An 18,886-nucleotide genomic window follows, 5' to 3' on the forward strand; every position below is an offset into this window, starting at 1 on the left:
ATGTTTTTCTCGACACTTATGAATGCTTCCGCCTCGTGTATCCTCTAAAAGTAGGAACAACTTCTCGTTCATGTTAAACCACTGATAATAGTCATCCACAATCGAATAATGATCCACATAAATTGGCTCCCTATGGGGAATACGTCCACGTCGATCCTCTCAGATCATTACCCACTCGTTGTGCTTCATCAGCCAGTTAACTTCTTTTTTGTCTCGTCTATCGATGTTATGCATATTGTCGAGATTCTTAGGTTCTTCAGAAATAGATTGTATGAAACCAAATTGACGGAGTACGCGATCAATATGATGTCACTCGATAATAGCATAACATATCAGAGGGATCACCGCCATCTATACATCTAATGGGCCACTCAAGTGATGTGGGATGCAACGCCTCATTTCTTCAGTATAATAAGGAGTCCATTGAAACTAAAACAAATATATATAATTCTTATAAAAATAATCTAATTATATAACGATAATTAAAGGTAAATAATAAAAATTTAAATACATATTTATGTACCAGCCTTTTGATCAATGAGCAGCCAAATTTCTTTAAATTCGCCTGGTATATCACAGTGATCTTTCTTTATAGATGACCACCTATTTAGTGTAAAAAAATTCATTATATACTCAAAAAAATTATTTATATACAAACCTAGTATTGAAATTACCTCAACAATAACAGGAAGACTAACGAATTTTTCACGACCGAACATAAAAATGTCATGGGATACCACACTCATGATTACAGAAGAATGAGACATCCGTCAATAACATTTTTTCGATAATCAGTTGCTCGACATATTTCTCTATACAGAGATGCCAAAGTCGCGGAGCCCCAACTGAAAGAGCCGACAACTCGAAAATCTGCGAGATGACGCAACCACATACAATGAACTTTGTTGCAAGATTTATCGGGCATAAAGATCCCTCCTATGATCCTTGGAATAGTCATCACTCAACCATTGAAAATTTCTAGCCAACCATGATAATGGTATTTGACCACCGTTGAAATTTAGGCGGGATACCTCCAAGATACTCCTCGCATAAGGAATTTCAATCACAATTTGCCACACCATAAATAAAATCTCCATCTACCGGAAGCCCCAAATGTAAGAAAACATCCTCCAACGTAATAGTGCACTCCCCACATAGAAGATGGAATGTGTGTGTCTCTAGTATCCACTTCTCAATCAGAGTAGAAATAAAGTTGGATTCAAGGTTACAGTGCCCTTCATATTTCGCTATGTAACCGAATTCATCTTCATCTATATACGGCCAGACAGGACTCGATATCTCTAATTTAACGTTATGAATAAATAGATCTAATATATGGTCATTCACCTAATTAAATAAATAATATATAAATTAAAATATAAAATAATATTTAAAAAAATAAATGAATAAAACATTTACAATAAATAAAATAACATAATTTAAAATTATTATTGTATTGATAAAATGACTCGATATCCAATTCTCATCTAAACGCAGCAACCCGCCTGTCATTTTATAACTGCAAAAAGTAATAAAAAAAATTAGTATTATAAAATATAGTAAAATAATAAACTATTAAATGATTATAATATAATAAAAAAAATTAGTTTCTAAAAACAATAATTATACTTACTTAAAACTTGATAGAACGATATATAGAAGGAAGAAATAAAATGTTTTTTTTGTGGTATGACTGTATAAGTGTTGGATGAAGGGGTATTTATAAGAGAGGGGGACGAGGGGTTGGGAGGTATTTAAGGCGAGCCAGTTGAGATTTATAGCAAAGGCGCGTTTTATGATATGTGCTTTACCAACATGGCTCCAGTTTGGATAGAACTTCGCGAAGACACGTATTATGATATGCGCTTTGTCAAAAAAAGATGTTGGTTTAATATTATTTAAAGAAAGAGTGTCTGAGATGTAATATTTAATTGTTAGGGTGATTTTTTGGGTAAAATTACCCTACACGCTATCTTCCATTTGCTTTGCTTCGCTTTCAACCCACCTTTTCCACCTCAAACAAAAAATCAATTATATTATTCCTGGACCTCTTTACCGACACTCTTAAACTTTTTTTTTTATTTGTTTCACACTCTTTTAATTTTTGACCTACAGATTATTATATTATGCCCTGATATTAAATACTCATTCTACTATATGTATATAATATTAAAAATTCCCACCAAAGAAGAGTAATACACCCCTCTTATTAAACACAAGTATCCAACCGTTTTGGACAATCAAACTAGGCATCGTAACAGGCACTCCTCCACTTTTATCACAAAACGGGCCAAGTTTCAGATAAATACATTTTCTTAAAAATAAATTCACCAATTTTATATTTAATATTTAAATAATATTTTTTATTTAAAATTTGTATAAAAATAAGAAAACATAAAACAACTTTAACACTCGTTTATTATTATCATGCATTTATAATTGTACAATCACACATTTTTTATTATCTTTTATATTATAATTATACATAACTTAAAAATTAATTAGAATAAAGTACACAAAGTTATTGAACTATACTCAAATAGTTGTTTTGATCATTAAATTTTAGAAGATTACAAAATGATTATTAAATTTATTAAACTATTATAATATAATCGCTATCACATTATAATAAATTGTGAAAGTTTGATAAATTTAGTGGTAATTTATAACAATTTAATAAATTTTAATGACTTATTAATAATAATTTGATAAATTTAACGACCATTTTGAAACTGTTTGAAATATATAATTTACCATTTCTTAACTTTTAAAAGTTAAATGACCAAAACAATTATTGGAGAATACTTTACTGACTTCTTGTGTGCTTTACGCAATTCATTATTGGAAACTTGACGATGTAAGTGCGTCCCATACTAACCACCCAATCACCAGTCGACGTGTAACCTCGAATATTCCAACCCGGGGCCACGATTTATTCGCCTCCGCAGCGAATCGGCGACTCCCCATTTTTATTTCCCACTCCGCCCCCGCATAGTTTTTATTTATTATTTTTCCAACTTTCTCCCTTTAATTTATCAAAAAAAAAAAAACTTTCTCCCTTTACTCGCTTCGGTTGCTTTTTAAATTCTAACGAGGAAAGAGAGCGGGAAGGCATCAACTTCTGATTACATTTTTCCCCTTTTCTCTTGGTTTTTGAGATCTGCCCCCCTTCATTTAGCTTCTTGACAGCTTCAACTTCTTAAGAACAGCAAACAGATTTCAGCTCTTTTTCTCCTTGTTTATGATCTATTGCTGGGGATCTGATTGCTTCTTCTTGTAAGTTGTAGCTTGTGTTTAGGCTGCATCATGGAAGAAATACACTTTTTTTTTCCATTTCTTCTTTTTCTTTAAGTTTTATTTTCTCTGAGATAAGTTGTTTTTCTTTCTTTATTCATTTCCATTTTCGCGGTGAGAATTTATCTGTTGTTGATTTTGAGCTGGAATCACTTTTTAAATATCAAGTTTGGTTCCGTATTTCCTCCTTTTATCATTTTGTATTAGTTATGTAGATCTGGTGTTTAATGTGTTATACTTGCTGAGTTTTTTATTCAAGCATTTTTCCCAAAAGTTTACCGTGGAATCGCTGTGCAAGATTTTGCTAGGAAATCATCTTCCTTGTAGAAAACTTAATTATTTGATATGCATACTTTACGAAACAGAGAGGAAAAAAATTTGTAATACGCTAAGGTCTTCAGTTTTTTTTAATAATTTGTTTTAGATTCTTGAGTGTTTTGCCTTGAGATGTTTGCTTATTTTCATATCCCACTTTGACAAAAATTTTGTTTTAGATACTTATTTTCTAGCATATAGTTTCTTATTTCTCTTGAGAATCTTGTATGACATTTTTAATCCGGGCGTATACATTTTACAGTACTTATTGATATACTGTTTGTAACTCACATAGATGGCACCACCAATCGAGACTCCAATCAAGTCCTCTAACTCTTACCACTCTTCACATTCTCCTTTGAATGAAAGAATTCTTTCATCAATGACCAGAAGGTCTGTTGCTGCCCATCCATGGCATGATCTTGAGATCGGTATGAATGTCAACTTAAGCTCTGTATTTTTTTTGTTTTGTGTGGGGGGGGACGAGGATGTTATTGACTTATTTCTTTTGTTGTGATGTAAATCTAACGATGTACTCATTTTTCCCTACTTCTTTCGTAATTTCTTGTAGGACCTGGAGCTCCGATGGTTTTCAACTGTGTAAGTTATCTTCACCTAGTCATTACCATTTACGTTTCCGATGGCACGTTCAACTTTTGATAAATGCTTCATAGAGTTCAACATTACGTAGGTGGTTGGTTTGTCGCTTAACATATTTCTAAAACATTTGGCATTTTAGATATTTTCACATGGTCATTTTTTTTGGTTATCATATTTGATTTATTTGTGAAAACAAATGAAAGACCTTAGCACTATACGTGGGTTTGTTCAGATTGATATATTGTGGCTGGAGTTGTATTCTAATTTATGATTTCTTAACTTGATATTGTTATACTGAAGATGTGGTTAATATCTGCAGGTGATTGAGATCCCGAAAGGAGGCAAGGTGAAATATGAACTTGACAAGAAAACTGGTCTGATAAAGGTTGATCGTGTGCTTTACTCATCAGTTGTGTATCCTCACAACTACGGCTTCATCCCTCGCACTCTCTGTGAAGACAACGATCCCATGGATGTCTTGATTATCATGCAGGTAGGTCTTTGACCCACCTTTTTTTTTTTATCGAAAATATCATAGTCCATAGTCTAATGCAAGGTTGTGAAACATTTTTCATGCTTTGAAATTCTCTTGTATCGCCCTAGTTTGTCCATATGCTGTACTTACAATTCATATTGCTAAGTGCTCTATGATTTTTATGTTAGTATTTATGTTTCCCTTGGTATGCATGCAGGAACCAGTTATTCCGGGATGCTTTCTTCGTGCAAAAGCTATAGGCCTGATGCCTATGATAGACCAGGTACGGATTAACCACTGATTAAAATTCTGCCAACTTTTGGATGTATGTTTTAAATCAAACGAGTATAACTGTGAAATATTGTGAATGCAGGGTGAGAAAGATGACAAGATTATTGCTGTCTGTGCTGATGATCCCGAGTATCGTCACTACAATGATATAAAGGACCTCCCACCTCACCGTCTGGCTGAAATCCGTCGCTTCTTTGAAGATTGTATGTAACTTTCTTGGCTAAAGTTTAATTATTCTTACTAGCAAAGCATATGTAACTTGCAAAAGGAAGGATATGTGTTTGAGACCAATTCATTGTTTGAAGCCTATATTAACCTTCTTTTGCCTTGTTAAATACTGCAGACAAGAAGAATGAGAACAAAGAAGTTGCTGTTAATGACTTTCTGCCTGCCACTACTGCTTATGAGGCAATCCAGCACTCCATGTAAGTGATCGTTTCCTGTCTCTAAGCTAAACCTCGCAATATCATGCACAAAATACGAAAATAAATACTCCCTCTCTCCCGCTAAATATGACTCTTTTAGTTTTTAAATTTGTCTAGTTCAAAACGTCATATTAAAAAAAATCAAAACACAGCAATTATATTTTTATTTTTTACCCTTATATGTCTTTTTCTTTTACACCTATAAAAACAAATTAATCAAATCTATCAATCATTTTTAGGGGTAACTTTATCATTTCTCTTAATCATCCTAAAACTATGTGCATAATCAATATACAAATTATAAGATGGAAAGAGTAACTAAACCACGACATAACAAAGTGGGGGTTGCTTTTACAACTCCTGATTCTTTACTTTCAGTGTCTTTTGCTTCATTTATATATTCTGTCACAATTTCAAAGTTCTGTTGTGCGGCGTCCTAACCTGAACACCAAGGTTAATTTAGGCCAAATTTTAATTTAAAATATTATCTTGTTCAACTGAAAAATTAATACAATTGGTAATAATTTCAATTACAATAAAAAATGGTATATTATGACGAGTTTTAATTTTAAATGTTATACGTCTATTTTAAAAAATTACTCTATTGGTAATAATTTTAGTTATAATATTTTTTTTTTTGAAAATAAAAATACAATGAATTAGTTACAACAGAAAATGTCTTGACGGATAACTTTTTAGGTTGCAACTAAAATGGTTATATAATTTACATGATTTGTTATGGAGAGCATAATATTTTTGATTCTGATCTAAAATGTTATCAAAATTATTCTAAAAATTATGTGCTTGATAATTTTTTATTTTTTAACCTTATATTAACCGATTGTATTTTAAACTCTTTTAATTTCAGAATACAGTTCTGATTTTATTTCAACATTCTGTTTTAAAGGGATCTCTACGCGGATTACATCGTGGAGAGCTTAAGGCGGTAGTCGCCGGTTCATTATGTCCCAGCTATTTCCTGCTATATGTTTAAGACCCTGTTCACGTGGCAAGAAATTTATCATATCTGGTTTTGCAACAAAGTAAGTGTGTTTATGACAATGATGGCGATAATTTCAGTTATTTCTCACTGTAATGAGCGATTGCTATACTTGACTCTCTTAATTTTTTTTGGGGTTGTGAAAAGCCCATCACTTTTATTTACCTTCTTCGATGAACCTCATAATTTGAATTACTGTTATTTAATTATTACGGAACTACTCTCCATGGGGTGCTACGTTTCCCCCCCCAAAGCTTCCTGTTCAGACTTAAGTCGTGTTATCTATTTTTTGACGTAGTGTTAATTAATGTTGTGAATAAACTAATGCAATCCATGATGATCAATCCACGTGAAAATTTATTTATGGCTAGTGGCAATTGTGAATTTGTACAAATATTTTGATTCAGTTTTAACAAATCTAATCTAATGACAAAGTGTCGAATTTCTTAAATAAATCTCAAATAAATAATAAATGTAGTGTAGAGTTAAAAGTAGTGTAAGAAGTAGAAGTCGATTTACAGGAATTAAGAAAGTGAATAATTTGCTTATTTTGATTCATTAGTTTAAACTGCAAAATAAAGATGGGAATTTAGAATTAATGTAAATAAATAAAAGAAGTAAAATAAATAATAAATGAAAAATCATGAGAAAATAATTAAGTAAATTAAGTAGAAGAATTGAATCGATATGATATAGTCTTGGGTTTTACTTAGCCTTAATTTTGAACAATCATCGAAATAGATTTTTTTTTCTTCGTGATGTATGCTAGTTACAGTTAACAGGGCCCAACCCATGCAACTAACTTTTCTCTCCATTTAACCGAAATTTTCAAGTTCGAAATCCGGTTTTTGTTGGTCTAATCACGACTATTATTGTTAAATCCAAAACAACTTTAAGTTATGGAATAGCCTGACTCGAGTTATAATGCCTCACCGAGAATCGAAATCGATCTTGATTTCCCTGCCAAGTTTTTTCACAAGAAGCTGAATTAAAACCAACCAATCTTACATCCAAACTTTAAGCAAAAATAATCTTCAAATCAACGTGCATTTTTTTAGTACGAAAAACACAATATCAGTTTCCAAAGAATCGAAGAATACAATCTGAAAGTATGAAGAACAAGACTCAATTCTAAGGATTTGAATTGAACTTAAAGTTTAACTAAGCATGGATTGGACAACGCTTAGCATTTTCATGAAAGAATAAAAATAAGAAGGTAAAAATATAGAATTTCAATAAATTAATCCAGGAAAATATAAAATTCAATTTGTGTTCAAATCTTAAAATTAAGTGGCTATTCATGCTAAAAAAATCCTAAAAGATAAAATAACTAAATTATAAAGATAAATATAAAAAAATATTTAAAATAAAATATTAAAAGCTTGTGGCTCAGTTTGAATTCTGCTTTATTTTCCAGATAAACTCCAATTATCTCAAGTATTTATCTTCAAAACAATTCTAAATTTTAATCTTCAAGATAATACTCGTCTATCTTCTAGAAGATGTTGACTGAATCGCCTTATAGAAGCTGCTGACTGGACCACCAAAATCGTCCACATCGAAAAATATCATCCCCTAGGTCATGCCCATGGCTCCAGCGACTCAATTTTTTTTTTTTTGTAGATTTTGTCCTTTTCACTGTTGAATCTGGACGATTAATCCAAATAAAGTTCTTGTGCGAAAATAAGCCAAAACTAAAATTAATCTATAATATTCAATCGAAAATGAGGAGTAAATAACAATAAATGTATGCAATATTCAACACTTATCAAATTTCATGTCACTTATTCAATGTTTGTCCTTAGGCATACTTGAATTCAACATACTAAGTTTTCCATTTATCTTCCATCATCTTGCTCAACATCTCAGAAAACCAACAAAGTTAAGTCCACATCAAATATTTGAACCGAAATAACAATCAAGTAGAACATGAATATGATAAATTTATGATAAATCATAACATCTCATTAATCTAGTAATATCAAATGCAACAAGACTCACACCCTCGCATAGGTTCACTCAATACTCTCAAAGTACTTAGGGTCAACTCTCAAAGTCAGAACATAACACAATATTGCCATAGGCTTGTAAGTGAATCAAATCTCCACCACTGTATATGAAAATTATGCTAAAATCAAAGGGTCTTAATCAAGGATTATAACGGGACTTAGGTAAGGGTATAATATATATATATATATATATATATATATATATATATATATATATATAATATAATGTTAACAATAATCATGACAAGAGACATTTATGCACATGAGATAAATTCTATAAAATATCAAACATACAATCAAATTCAACCAATCACTAAAGAATTCCAACATCCAAAGGACAAATTTCAAGTTTTTTTCCCATTAATTTTCCTTTTATTTTTAGGTTTTTTTTCTTTTTCTTTTTTGAACACTTTTTCCTATTTTTAAACTATTTTTTTATTCGTGAAACAACTTGTTCTCTTGTCTCGACAAATGTAACTAAAAAGGAGGCAAAAAAAAAAAAGGAAAATGAACTCAAAGTGGCTAGCTAAAGAAAATAAATGGGTAGATTTTTTTAAGGTATGAAAATGGGTTAATCCTAATTGCTCATATCATTTCAAAGCATCATCCAAACTATAATCTAAACATGTATTCACAAGAAAGTTTTAGAATATATATGCTAAATTTAACACACTCAAGACAACAAAAATGAGCAAGAATGTAAGGAGTTGTTATACAATCTCAAAATATTACCAAAAAGTGTAACTAGCTAACGTCAACAGCATTTTTAACCAATGAACTCATGAGATGCCATCATATATTTTCAAGAAAAACACTAGTCATACTCTCCTCTTTCATGTATCACAGTCCAAACAAAAGTGTATCCAAGACTTTCATGGCATTCTAAAATGTTCAACAAAGACTCAGGAAAAATCAAGGGAAAACTTAGCATATTCGAACTAAAATATACCAAAATTCTAAGCATAGAGAAGTAAGGAAAAATTCAATTTCTATCCTCTCACTTAAAGTGAATTGCCCTAATACAGAATAAACAAAGTAAAGAAGATGGGATAGAAAATTTCCTCATGTCTAGTGTCAGTGGAATGTGGTGTAGAAACATTGGTCGAAATTGAACTAAATGATGATGATGTGGGCTACTCGAAAGAGAAGTCGTCAGATGATATACCAGTTTTGAAATTCATTGTAAAGACAAAGTTGGGGTAGTACATCAATACCGGAGTAATAAAATAGACACATTATTTACCTCCTCAAAATGTTCATGTTCGGTATTGGTTATCGGCATCGGCGAAGTGGTAATCTCGATTCGTAAACGATAGGCGACGGAGTGACAAAATGGTGACAATCGTAGTTAATCAACGGTAGTCACCAACACTTTAATTTCTTATACGAACCATGATTGTTGTGTAAAAGTTATGAAGCAAAGGTGATCGACGGCGGCAAACAAAGAAGGAGAACGCAGCCGTGATGGTTATTGGGAGGTTTAACCATTTGTTTAAAGAAAAGAAAAGGCTAGGGCATGTAGCTATTTTGAGTGAATAAAACAAAACTGATGGCTTTCTAAAATGTAAAGAATGTAGTCAAATGAAACAAAACACACGTGCGTGAGGGCAGCGGTTTAATGAAATGGGATTCGCTAACGTGCACTTAGGAATTTAAAAGAGCTTTGCTAAAATGCACCTAAAGATGTGGTCTGTTCATGTTGCCCACAATGGTTCTCAATTCTGAAACAAAAATTGTTTCTTTTTTCGTAGGTGACTTTCGTTGTAGCCTATTACTCACAAGAATAAATGTTACAGTCTTTCATTCGAACTCGATCAATTTTTTTAGGACCTAAAAATAAAAATAAATAATTAGAAGAAGAAAAAAATTAAAAATAATCAATAAATAAAATGAACGAATGAAAAATAATAAAAATGGATTATCTCTAATTAGAGCGCTTTTATTTAACGTCGTTAGCTCGATTTGATTCAGACTACAAATTCCGTGAGAGATATTTCCTTCACTTCATACGTTTTTTCCAATTAAGAGTTTACTTATGAAAAATTCTAGGGTTATGAAATTCCTTCGTTTTATTCTTGTAGATTTTGACATTCTCATAGGTTTTTCTTCGAATCATTTTCAGCTTTGAAAGCTTATCCGAAATAATGACCATCAAGGTATCTCCTTTACAAAAAAAAAAAATGGTGTTCTTAAAATGTTCTGGCAGCGGTTCTAACTTTAATTTTGGTGTATGTAAAATCGAAGGTAAAAGTTTTAGTCTTTCAAGTTTCTAAGCGCAAATCCAAATCAATTTTAGAAATATTTTTTTCAACTCTATCAACATAGCAGCTTCATCATTCAAATATCTTCATAATTCATAAAAAATGTTATGCTCGATATATGGTTTAATAACATTTATAATTGGAATGTTTTAATGGCCTATAAACATCAAATTGTACTACTTCATCGTCGAACTCTATAGTAAGTAATTAGCTTCAAACATTGATCTTTGTTTGTGTCATACTCAAGAATGGTCTTCTAAGTAGAATTTCAAAAGAATTATTAGATTGGCCATCCTTTATATTGTTGATATAGAAGTCGACTAGAAACACTAACTCGTTTACCTTTACAAAGACGTTTTCCAGGACTCCTCGATATATCATCGATCTGTCAACTAGCTGAATCGTCGCGCGTGTCCCTTTCAAAGGTTCAATGCCTAGTAATTTATAGATAGATAAAGGCATAACGTTAATTGAATCACCTAAATCGAACATGGCCCTTTTAATGTCTATCTTACCAATTTTGCAGGGAATTGCAAACATACCTTTGTCCTTGTATAGGTGGAATTTTCCTTCGAATTACCGTAGAAACATTCTCACCTAAATTTACCTTTTCATTTCCAATGAGCTTTCTTTTATTTGCAAGAGATCTTTCAGAAATCTTTCACACCTCAGAACTTTCTTGATTACACTGAGGAGTAGAATGTTGATTTTAACTTTTCGAAAAACATCGAAAATCTTTTTTCTTCATCCTCATTGTTACATTTGACAAGTCTTCCTTGGAATGAGGGAGGTACAACATATGACAATAGAACATGTGGTTCACCGTCGACTTTGGTTCATTTTTATTTCTAGTTTTTACGCCAACTTCTTCTAGAGATCCAGATTCAATGACAGCTTCACTACAAAGGGTAATGGCGCACGCATTTTGTCTTAGATTTGGTTACGTGTGAGACATTAGTTTCCTTTGAGATTCTAATCGACTCACAGCTTGTGCTAGTTGACTCATTTATTTGTCGAGTTCTTGAAAATATGCCTTGGTTTTTTATTAAAATTTTTCTTGGCTAACAACTCTCCACTATTGCCTCCAAGGATGATTTCTATGACTCATATTATTCTAGCATACGTGGGTACGATTGATATGATTGATTGTATCTAGGATTCGAACCATAACTAAGGTTAATATGGTCCCTCAAACTGGCATTATAGGTGTTTGATTAGAGGTCATAATGATCTTAGAGAGGTCCCAGAAAGTTGCCAACATTATTTACATGTGTTGTATTGTCCTCATGAAGCATCACAGTAGCCCGTTAGATGATATGACATTGTACAAATTCCACATAAGCGTGTCAAACCTACTTTTCATGTAAGAAAAGATTGAAAAATATTAGTAAGCTTATCAATCTGATATTCAATGGAGGGAGTACTTATCTCACGAATTCGTCGAGTGGGTTCATTAAAAGGGCAAAATTATTGAGTGTTAACGGCCATGGTTGAAATTAATTCCCTGGCCACATGAGGGGCCATATTCACAAGGTCTCATCCATTCACAACATCGATCATTTTCATCTTCATGGGAAGTAAATTTTCATAGAAGTATTGTAGAAGAGTTTGTTCCAACAAGCCATGTTGCGAACAACAGGCGCATAGCTTTTTAAAGCGCTTCCAGGAATCATATAATGATTCTCTATCTTTTTGTCAAATCCCTACAATGCTCCTCCTTAGTTCACTTGCTTTAGCCGTATGGGAAAGCCTATCAAGAAATAAGTGAGGCACATCAGTTCATCTATCAATAGAACTATAATGTAAATAAATAACCAATCACTTGCTGATTCAGCCAAGGAAAAGGGAAAAGCACAAAGTTTAATTTGGTCTTCGGATACTCCTTATGGTTTTATACTCAGGTAAAACATATGAAACTCCTTTAGATGTTTGTGTGAGTTCTCATTTTTCAAACTATGAAAGATCGATAAAAGATAGATCAATCTTGTATTCAATTCAAATGAAGTTTTGCCATTCGAGAACCATACGTAAAGCGATTATTGTTCATCAGGTGCCACAACCAGCCCTCATATTGTTTGACCATGTATGCGTACTGATTCTTCATTGTCGAATGTAACTAAAGCTTTGACATAAGAGATTTCTCCAGAGTCTAGATCGAGTTTCGATTAACATTGTTGTTGTTGTCTTCTTCGGCGAAGAGTTTTTCCACGTAATCTTTGGGGAAATGCTTTGTTTTTGGTTATTAGTTTCTTAATTCTCCCAGAAGTGATCTAGTCATAGATCTAAATAAGAAAAAAAATTATATTTTTTTTGAAGGACGCCAATTTGATAAGCATCGAATTTACCAAATAAATAAATACTCTAATCTTAAATAAATAATAAAATAGTATAGAGAAGTAGATGTCGATCCAAAAGGACTAAGAAAGTGATTAATCTACTTTTTTTATCCCTTAGTTTAAACTAGGACTTATGTAGTAAATAAAAGAAGTAAAACAAATAATAAAAAAAATGAGAAAGTAATAAGAAATTAACTAGAATAATTCAATTGAGATGATATAGCCTTAGGCTTTGTTTAGCCTCACTTTTAAATGATTATCGAAATAGAATTTTTCCTTTGTGATGGACATCGGTTACAGTCAACAAGGCCCAACCCTTGCAGCTAACTCTTCTGTCTGGTTAACTAAAATTTCCAATTCTATCTTCGAAATTCGGTCTTTGTTGGTCTAACCACATCTATCACTATTAGATCCAAAACAAATTGAAGTTCTGTAAAAACCTGACTCAAATTATAGCGTCTTACCGAGAATCCACCTCGATATTCCCCTTAGCATACCACTGCTAATTACATTAACAGGAAATATAATTACGGCCAATTGATCTGGCTTCCAAACTTCAAGAAAAAATAGTTTTTAAATCAACGTGCAGTTTTTGAGTTGAAGATGTAATAATTTTTAAGGAAATGAACAAGTGTCGCTCCCAATTTTCAGATAATCGAAGAATACAATATGAAGGTATGAAGAACAAAACTCAATTCTCACGACTATAATTGAGCTTCAATAAACCTTTGGCTAAGTGGAAGTTTAGCTAAGCATGAATTGGATCATGCTTAGCATTTTCATGGAAGAATAAAAATAAAATAAGGTAAAAATATAGAAAAAAAATAAAACTTCTATAAATAACCTCCAATTATCTCAATTATTTATCTTCAAAATAATTCTAATTTTTAATCTTCAAGATAATACATGTCCTTATGCTAGAAGATGCTGACTGTACCTCTTTTAAAAGTTACTGATTGGATCGTCGAAGTCTGCCATGTCGAAAAGCATCATGCTCCAGGTCGTGCTCATGACTCTGACCACGACTCTTAGAAAAATTATAGATTTTTTCATTTTCAATGTTGGATCTGGCCGATTAATCCAAATGAAGTTCTTGCACTAAAACAAACCAAAACAGAAATAAATCAGTTATATCCAATCAAAAATAATGAGCAGATAACAAAAAAAATGCATGCAATATTCAACACTCATCGCATATAGTATCATTTTGAATTTATTTATTATATAAACTAACGATTATATTTATCCAACATGAAAATAATTGAATTTATTTACTGTAATAAATATATAATTCAATCAAAATAAAAATTCTATATATTTACAATTGAAGAAAGTCAATTGTATCTTAAATTGTTTAAAATCAAAATTTTATATATCATACCAAATATTAAATTTTAAGATTAATTATAAATAAAGCGTGTAGACATGTCTAACGACAAACAAAAATTTCTAGCTTGAACATTTTTTTGGGTAGAAAATTGAACTGATCAATTACATTCTTTATTAAGCTAAATTGATTATAAAGTAGTATTTATTCTGTAACGTTCTAATTCTGTATGCTATGAAGATCAACGGACTATGACGTCACACGGACCACCTAAGGTGTTAAACCTGAACTTTTCTTTTAAAACGACATATCCATTCATTTAAATCCATATAATGAAATATACAACAAAATAATTACATATTACATGTTTTACAAATACAGGAGCCCCCAAAATGATTTGAACTTAAGTTACAAAATAATCAACATATCATTTCGACCTGACATACAAAGGTTCATATACAATACATGCCCACAAAAAAAGTCTGAGACGTACTCAAAAGTTGCCGACTGATTGCAAGGTAGTAAAGGTGATGGCTCATCCCAAAAGCTTCTCCCACTAGCATACGCACGGAAACAAATTTCGAACGCTGACCCAAAAGCTCAGTGACACATTAATAACTGTTGAAAACTTTTTGATATTTCGATATAACAAATTAAGTTAAATGAATTTTAAGACTTTCCAAAATGATTTTCTAAGTATATTCGATATAATTATTTGAATATCAAAACATTACTTCAAATATTTCAAAAATCATTTTTTAATCCTTACTTAAGTGTAAAATTAAGTTTTAATCTTAAAACAATTTCAAAATAATCTTTCAAAGTATTTCGAACCATTTCAAAGTCAAAAATTCCAGATTGCTCAGAGGGAACCGATTCCCCCCCAATGGGGTACCGATTCCCCCCTGAATGGTTTGGCTCCGAGATTTCTAGAATGCTCGGAGGGAACCGATTCCCCCATAGGGGGTACCGATTCCCCCCTGTTCAACGGTCGAAATATTTGAATTTTACACTTAGGGAATCAATTCCCCATAGGGGGTACCGATTCCCCCACGCTCCAAACTGTTTTATTAATTATTTTCACACTAAAACGGCTATATGATCTTCACTAATCATCCCCAACGTTCAGAAGTGATTCAAGGTGTATTTAAACAAGTTCTGAAGCCCTTGATCAACAAGAAATTATAGAGAAACAAGAGAGAAAGCATCAAACACCAAGTTTGTGCAAATCAAGCCAATTTTCCTTTTCAATATTCATTTTGCTTTCAAGAACACCATTTGTGCTCATTTGTAATTATCTTTGAGTGTTCTTTTCTTGTTCTAGAATTATGCAAACATCTTACCTTATGAGGTTTTCCTTGTAAGTTTGCAAATTTGTAATCTTCTCTTTGGGAAAAGAGTGTTCTCAAGAATTGGGGTATATTCTTGAGGGTGTTGTAAGGTTATCTCTTTGGCCTCAAAAGAAAGAACAAATTAGTGAATTTGTTGGAAAATCCTTAGTGTGGATAGCTAAGGTAGTGGACGTAGACTTTGATTGAGAAAGTCAAACCACTCTAAATCGCTGTGCAAATCTTTTCAATTTTCTGCAAAAGCTTCCACCGAATTTTTAATTGCCAATTCACCTCCCTCTTGGCTAATTCCGTCGATCGATTAACTCAACAATTGGTATCAGAGCCTAACTCATTTGAAGTTTTAATCGCCTCTTGAGTCGATTCGGGAAGAGTTATATCGATTATCAGTCATCATGGCCCGCTTCAAACTTCGACTCCGGTCTCGATTCGATGCCCGTCAACAAGCCTCATTTCTTCAATGGAGCTAACTATGCCTATTGGAAGAATAGAATGATGTACTTCATTCAAGCAAGTGACATGGGAGCATGGAATGCTGTAGAAGAAGGATACATCAAACCTCTCACTCATCCAAGGTTGTGGAGTGAAGGAGAGACAAGAATGTTCCAGCTCAACTCCAAAGCCATCCATCATTTTTGTGCTCTTGGACCAGATGAATATGGAAGAGTTTCATCGTGTACAATCGCCAAAGAAATATGAGACAAACTTCAAGTCACTCATGAAGGGACCGATGAGGTAAAGAAATCTAAAATTAGTATTCTAACTCATAGCTATGAAAATTTCAGGATGAAACCAAATGAAGATATCAAAGCTATGAAGGATAGATTTTCAACGATTGTCAATGGTCTCAAATCATATGGAGAGATCATTTCAAATGAAAAGCTTGTGAGGAAGTTAGTCTACTCCCTCCCAAAATCGTGGCAATCAAAGAAGACGGCAATCATCGAGTCTAAGGACTTAACGTCCTTAACTCTTGAAGAGCTAATTGGGCCACTCCTCACTCATGAAATGATGCTCGAAGATGAGGTGGACCTCGACAAAATTGACGAGACACCAAAGGAGAAGGAGAAGAAGAAAAACATTGGAGTTGCTCTCAAATCCACAAAAGATGAGAGTGATTCGAATAATGATGACGATGACGAGGAAATGGCATTGTTTGCCAAACGGTTCAGAAAAATGATGAGACCTTATCGAGGAAGAAAATTCAAACGAAATGAAGGCCTCAAAAATGAACCGAAAGAGAAGGACCCAATCATTTGCTACGAATGCAAAAAGCCAGGGCATGTTAAATATGATTGCCCATAATTGAAGAAAAAGGGTCAATCAAAGAATAAACACAAGGCTCATGTGGCTACATGGAGCGATGAAGAAAGTTCCGATGAAGAGGAACAAGAAGTAGCTAACTTGTGCTTGATGGCTTTTAGGGAAGATTCTAAGGTAACCTCTAACTCATCCGATTTTGATGATTTATCTTATGATGAGTTATTTGAGGAGTACAATGGGTTGGCTTCGGATTATGAGAAATTGTTTTTAAAATATAAAAATGATTTTTCAAAATTGAAAAATGAAAACAAACTCATATCCAAAACCAACAACGATCTTGAAAGTAAAATCAAAGATTTGCAAATCAAACTAGAAGAGTTTGAAAAGAAAATTTTAGATTTGCAAAATTTACTTTCAAAGATCAATGATGATCATCAAAAGAAAATTGATGATCTTAAAACTTCTTTTGATAAAGTTGGAACAAAACATTTTGAAAAAGGTGGAAATTCAAAATCCAACTTTGTTAGAAAAAGTTTTAGAAACTACAATCATAGAGGTCCCCAAAAAACCTCTAATGGAAAAATCATTAGAAGTATGTGGGTTCCTAAAGAACTCATTACTACTAAAGATAAAAATATCCTACACAAATGGATACCTAAGGGGACTAGGATTTTGGAAACTAATGAATATGGACCCAAAAGAATTTGGGTACCAAAAATCAAAATTAATCTATGTTGTAGGGAAAGGAGCATTGCTACAAGGCACGGGAAACAAATTCAAATTCATGGTACCTTGATAGTGGATGCTCAAGACATATGACTGGAGACAAAAGCCGGTTCATTAAGCTTAACGCCAAAAATGGAGGAGAAGTGACTTTTGGAGACAATTCAAAATGTCATATTGAAGGTATTGGTACTATAGGTAATACCTCTTCCATACAAATTAAAAATGTTTTGTATGTGAATGGATTAAAGCATAATCTTTTAAGTATTAGTCAATTGTGTGATAAAGGATTCAATGTCTTATTTGAAATTAATGGTTGTAAAGTCATTGACATTGCATCTAATCGGATTATGCTTGTTGGTCATAGAATATGAAACATTTACATGGTGCATTTAGATTCTATTGATATGACTAATTTATGCCTAGTTGCTAAGGATGAGCATGATAGTTGGTTATGGCATAGGAGACTAGGTCATGCTAGTATGAGTGTTTTGCAACGGTTAATTCAATGAGACTTAGTAAGAGGGTTGCCTAAGCTTAAATTTGATAATGATAAAATCTGTGATGCTTGTGCTAAAGGAAAACAAAAACGAGTTTCTTTTAAATCTATTAATGATGTATCAACTAGTAGAGTATTACAATTGATCCATTTAGATCTTTTTGGGCCAACTAGAACTACTAGCTTGGGAGGAAAACAATATGCATTTGTCTTGGTAGATGACTATTCTAGATACACTTGGGTTCTATTCTTAAGTACTAAAGATGAAGCATTCGAAAATTTCATCACATTTTCAAAAATAATCCAAAATGAAAAATGTTACTCTATCACTAGTGTTAGAAGTGATCATGGAACTGAATTTGAAAATCTTGGATTTATTGAGTTTTGTAATTCTAATGGTATTAGCCATAATTTTTCAGCATCTAGAACCCCTCAACAAAATGGAGTTGTTGAGAGGAAAAATCGAACTTTAGAAGAAATGGCTAGAACCATGCTTTGTGAAAATAATTTGCCAAAATATTTTTGGGCGGAAGCCACAAATACCGCTTGTTATGTTGTAAATCGAGTAATGATTAGGCCAATTTTAAAAACTCCATATGAAATTCTCAAAAAAAAAGCCTAACATTAGCTATTTTCATCCTTTTGGATGTAAATGTTTTGTTTTAAACAACGATAAAGAAAACCTTGGCAAATTTAATGCTAAAAGTGATGAAGGAATT

General features: G+C 32.4%; 1 protein-coding gene across 1 annotated transcript; it reads left to right on the forward strand.

Moving 5' to 3' along the window:
• The first annotated feature begins 3,114 nt into the window (after positions 1–3,114).
• LOC120124055 (soluble inorganic pyrophosphatase 4-like) lies at positions 3,115–6,558 on the forward strand. The gene is made up of 8 exons (XM_039142813.1): positions 3,115–3,221; positions 3,903–4,040; positions 4,181–4,209; positions 4,529–4,702; positions 4,902–4,967; positions 5,058–5,178; positions 5,319–5,400; positions 6,308–6,558. The coding sequence occupies exons 2-8, from the start codon at positions 3,905–3,907 to the stop codon at positions 6,348–6,350; spliced, it is 651 nt and encodes a 216-aa protein (XP_038998744.1). The 5' UTR covers positions 3,115–3,221; positions 3,903–3,904; the 3' UTR covers positions 6,351–6,558.
• Positions 6,559–18,886: the final 12,328 nt, after the last annotated feature.

This window comes from Hibiscus syriacus, unplaced genomic scaffold (genome assembly GCF_006381635.1).
Source record: "Hibiscus syriacus cultivar Baekdansim isolate YM2019G1 unplaced genomic scaffold, ASM638163v2 tig00110410_pilon, whole genome shotgun sequence".
NCBI lineage: Eukaryota > Viridiplantae > Streptophyta > Magnoliopsida > Malvales > Malvaceae > Hibiscus > Hibiscus syriacus.